Source organism: Nicotiana sylvestris, chromosome 1, assembly GCF_000393655.2.
Source record: "Nicotiana sylvestris chromosome 1, ASM39365v2, whole genome shotgun sequence".
Lineage (NCBI taxonomy): Eukaryota > Viridiplantae > Streptophyta > Magnoliopsida > Solanales > Solanaceae > Nicotiana > Nicotiana sylvestris.
Window position 1 is genome coordinate 38,638,631 of NC_091057.1, and position 4,233 is coordinate 38,642,863.

At 38.1% G+C, this 4,233-nt stretch overlaps 1 protein-coding gene and 1 non-coding gene across 2 annotated transcripts; one reads left to right on the forward strand and one right to left on the reverse strand.

The window, feature by feature from the left end:
* Window positions 1–1,176: 1,176 nt before the first annotated feature.
* Window positions 1,177–1,283, reverse strand: LOC138881983 (small nucleolar RNA R71). The gene has a single exon (XR_011403412.1). It is a non-coding gene; the product is annotated as a small nucleolar RNA R71 (small nucleolar RNA).
* Window positions 1,284–2,334: 1,051 nt separating this feature from the next.
* Window positions 2,335–2,904, forward strand: LOC138868966 (uncharacterized). The gene has a single exon (XM_070146548.1). The coding sequence runs from the start codon at window positions 2,335–2,337 to the stop codon at window positions 2,902–2,904; it is 570 nt and encodes a 189-aa protein (XP_070002649.1).
* The last annotated feature ends 1,329 nt before the right edge of the window (window positions 2,905–4,233 follow it).

The following is a 4,233-nucleotide window of genomic DNA, read 5'->3' on the forward strand; positions in this document are numbered from 1 at the left end:
TATACTTGAACAGTGGTAACAATGGCACTGTATGATATAAATTGGTCAGGTAACAATGGTTGACCGGTCAGGTAACAATGACTGACCAAGATATTGCGCTTGGGCTGTAGGAGCCCCTCCGGAGTCTGTACACACCCCTAGTGAGCGCCGTCGACGATAAATAAATATGGATGGCTCGGGCTGCACGCCGCAGTGGGTACTGGAATGTACCATCATATGCATTGCATTGTATTCATGTATTTGTATCTATACTGTTGTTTAACTGCTCAGTTCCATATGTTGTTGTATATTTGGATTTTAGCTTACTTTGTGTATTTACTGGATTTTCTTCGGACTGTAGTTACTTTTATTACTCACTGGGTCGGAGTACTCACTTTACTCCCTGCACCTTGTGTGCAGATCCAGGGCAGTCTCAGACACAGTAGATCCAGTTGATCAACGGATCCAGCATTTTGGGGAGTATCAAGGTAGTTGTACGGCGTTCGCAACATTGATTTCTTCCCTCCTATCCTATCCTTTTTTTATTTCCGCATTATCAGACTTTGGATACACTATGTATTGGGATGATATTTTGTATTCTAGAGGCTCAGATTCGTGACATCGGGTCCTAGTGAGATTATGTTGTGTATATTTTTAAACTCTTCAGTACTTTGATCTTGAATTAATTGATATTTCCATCCGCTATTTTTGATAAATTGGGTTAAGTGTTGAATAATGGTCGGGCTTGCCTAGTAGTGTGTTGGGCGCCATCACGACCGGAATTTGGGTCGTGACAATCAATTTGATGAAGTGGCGCCAAGGCCAGCAAACAGAATCTTAAGGGATTATGCTAGACCTAACCGCTTCAACTGTGAATCTAGTGTCAGAAAACCTCCAGTGACAGCCAACAACTTTGAAATCAGGACTGGCTTGATTCAAACAATTCAACAGTCTTGCATCTTCACTAGAGACGCAAGTGAAGATCCACACAGTCATTTAATTGACTTTTTGGAACTTGTTGAAACATCTAAGTATAATGGAGTACCTCCTGAAGCTATCAAATTAAGGCTATTTCCTTTCTCTTTAAAAGGAGATGTCAAGACTTGGTTGTGAAGTTTGCCACAAGGTTCCATTACCACATGGGATCAAATGACTCAAAAAAATTTAAACAAATATTTTTCCCCTGCTAAAACCACAAAGTTAAGACAAGACATATCTAATTTCTTGCAGACTGACACAGAGTCAGTTTATCAAGCTTGGGAAAGGTTAAAAGCAATGTTAAGAAAATGTCCACACCACGATATTCCTGAACATATGCAATTATATATTTTTTATCACGGGCTAAAACCCTCTTCTAGAAATGTGATAGATGCAGCTGCAGGAGGTTCAGTAATGGGAAAAACAACAGAGGAAGCGTTGCAATTATTGAATGAAATTTCTGAGAATGCCATCCAATTTCCATCTAAGCGTATAATTATCAAGAAGGCCGCTATAGTAAATCAGGTTGATACTTTAAATACACTAACACATCAAATTATTTCTTTGGCATAAAAGTTTGAAACTTTTCAGGTGAATACACAACAACCAAGCCAATTTGAGGCTTGTGACATGTGTGGAGGAAATCATCAGAACCATGAATGTCAAGCAACCAATCATAATGATGAACATGTCAATGTCATCGATTACAAGCAGTATCCTTTTGGAAGTCCAATGGCACATAAATATCCAGGATTTCAATGGAGCAATCTAAATGGTGCAGAGAACTCTCAAAGCTTCCAGAAGCAACAAATACAGGGTCCACCCGGATACCAGAATCCAAACCATGGTCAATCAAACTTTAGACCTTATCAACAAGCAGGGCCCTATCAGCAAAGGCCTCAACAAGCTCATTCAAGTCTTGATGATCTTCTGTATAAGTATATTAAGGTCACTGATGAAAAGATGGAGAGCCAAAATTCATCCCTCAAAAATCTGGAAATACAGTTGAGCTAACTGGCAGCTCTTGTTTCAGAAAAGATTTAAGATCTCTTACCAAGCAATACAGAGAAAAACCCAAAAGAGCACCTTAATGCCATCACCTTACGATCAGGTAAGGAGCTTGATGAACCCTATGTAGACCAGTTAAAACAACAGGTAAACAACGGTAAGAATGTTGAAATACCCTCTGAACCATCTCAAAAGAATAAAGTCAAGAAAAAAGAAGAAAAAAATATTGAAAAATTGACTCCTCTCCCTGTGAATATTCCCTTTCCACAAAAAATGAAAAGAGAAAAACTTGACAACCAATTTGCAAAATTTTTGTAGATTTTAAAATAAATTCACATCAATATTCCTTTTACTGATGCTTTGTTACAAATGCCTTTGTATGCCAAATTTTTAAAGGAAATTTTGTCAAGTAAAAGAAAATTAGAAGAAGTTTCTGTGGTAATGCTTACGGAAAAATACAGTGATATACTTCAAAATAAGCTACCACAAAAACTTAGTGATCCAGGCAATTTTACAATTCCATGCACTTTGGGAGGAGTATATTTTGAAAAAGCACTTTGTGATTCTGGAGCTTCAATAAATTTAATGCCATTTTCTATCTTTAAAAAGTTAGATCTTGGTGAAATAAAAGACACAAGTGTTTCTCTTCAGTTTGCAGATCAAAGTACTAAGAAACCTAAGGGAATAATTGAAAATGTACTCGTAAGAGTAGATAAGTTTGTTTTCCTTGTAGATTTTATAGTACTTGAAATGAAAGAATGTCCTAATGAACTAATAATTTTAGGTAGACCATTTCTTGCTACAGGAAGAGCAATTATAGATGTTCATCAAAGACAATTAATTTTAAGAGTTGATGAAGAAAGAGTCATATTTGATATGCAAAAGATACTAAATATTCAGGAGATGAAACATTATCTTCATGTTTTTCAATTGACCTGATGAGTTATCTTACAGATGAATTCAAAGATGATCAATTAATTCCAGATTCAATGAAAATATGCTTGATCGAATCAGGCACCACACAGGACGATGATCCCACCATCGGAAAAGAAGGTGAAATATTGGACAAGGATTCAGAAGAAGAATAGATGAAATCCGAAAAAGTTCAATCAAAAATTGAACTCAAAACTCTCCCTTCTCATTTGAAATATGTTTAAAGTATTGAAAGCACACAAAGGAGCCTTGGGGTGGACTGTAGAAGATATTAAAGGGATTAGTCCAGCTATTTGTACACACAGAATCCTCATGGAGGATAGCTACAAGCCAATAGTCCAGCCGCAAAGAAGATTGAATCCAGCAATGCAGGAAGTAGTGGAAAAAAAAATCGTAAAGCTGTTGGCAGCAGGTATTATATACCCCATTTTTGATAGCCCGTGGGTAAGTCCCGTTCAGGTAGTACCAAAGAAAGGAGGTATAACAGTAATAAAAATAATAAACTCATATCTACCAGGTGTCACGACCCACACCGAAGGGCTGCGACAGGCACCCGGTGCCTTACTCAACCGAGTACCAACGCAACATATCTTTCTTATCATATTATCATGAGTAAATGAGCCAGAAAATCTGTCATGAGATAACAAGAATAAAACATAAGGGAATACTCAACATATGAAGACCCAACATGATATACAAACTTATATATGTGACATACGGGCCTATAAGGCAGACATGACCATTAGTAAACTCGAAACATAGGCCGACAAGGCCATACAAGTATCCATACACCTGAAATCTGTCTACAAGCCCCTAAGAGTACATAAAATCATAAAGGTCGGGACAGGGCCCCGCCATACCAATCAATATATATCCAAAGCATACTGACCAAATAGGCAACTCCGGAGCAAGTGGAGTGCACCAACACCTTCGCTGAGCTAATAGCCTACTAGGAGGACTGTCAAGCTATCAAACAGGACCTGCGGGCATGAAACGCAGCATCCCCAGGCAAAAGGGACGTCAGTACGAATAAAGTACCGAGTATGTTAGGAAGGAAAGCATAAACAAGAACAGTAATGTAAAGAGAGAGATATAGGAGATACAACCTGTAACATCTGAGTGCCTCTAGGGGATATGATATGAAATGCATAATATATATATATATATATATATATATATATAAACTTTTTAAAACATTCGCCTCTGTGGGCATCATCATCATCATATCGTACCCGGCCTCAACTCGGTAAAAACGTACCCGACCATCATAAGGCTCGGTAGAATCGTACCCGGCCACGTGGAGCTCGGTAAAACCCAACTGATCAGTGGTTGCAC

What these genes read in the sequence shown, in the direction of transcription:
- LOC138868966 (XM_070146548.1), top strand. Translation starts at nt 2,335, where the DNA reads ATGCCTTTGTATGCCAAATTTTTAAAGGAAATTTTGTCAAGTAAAAGA.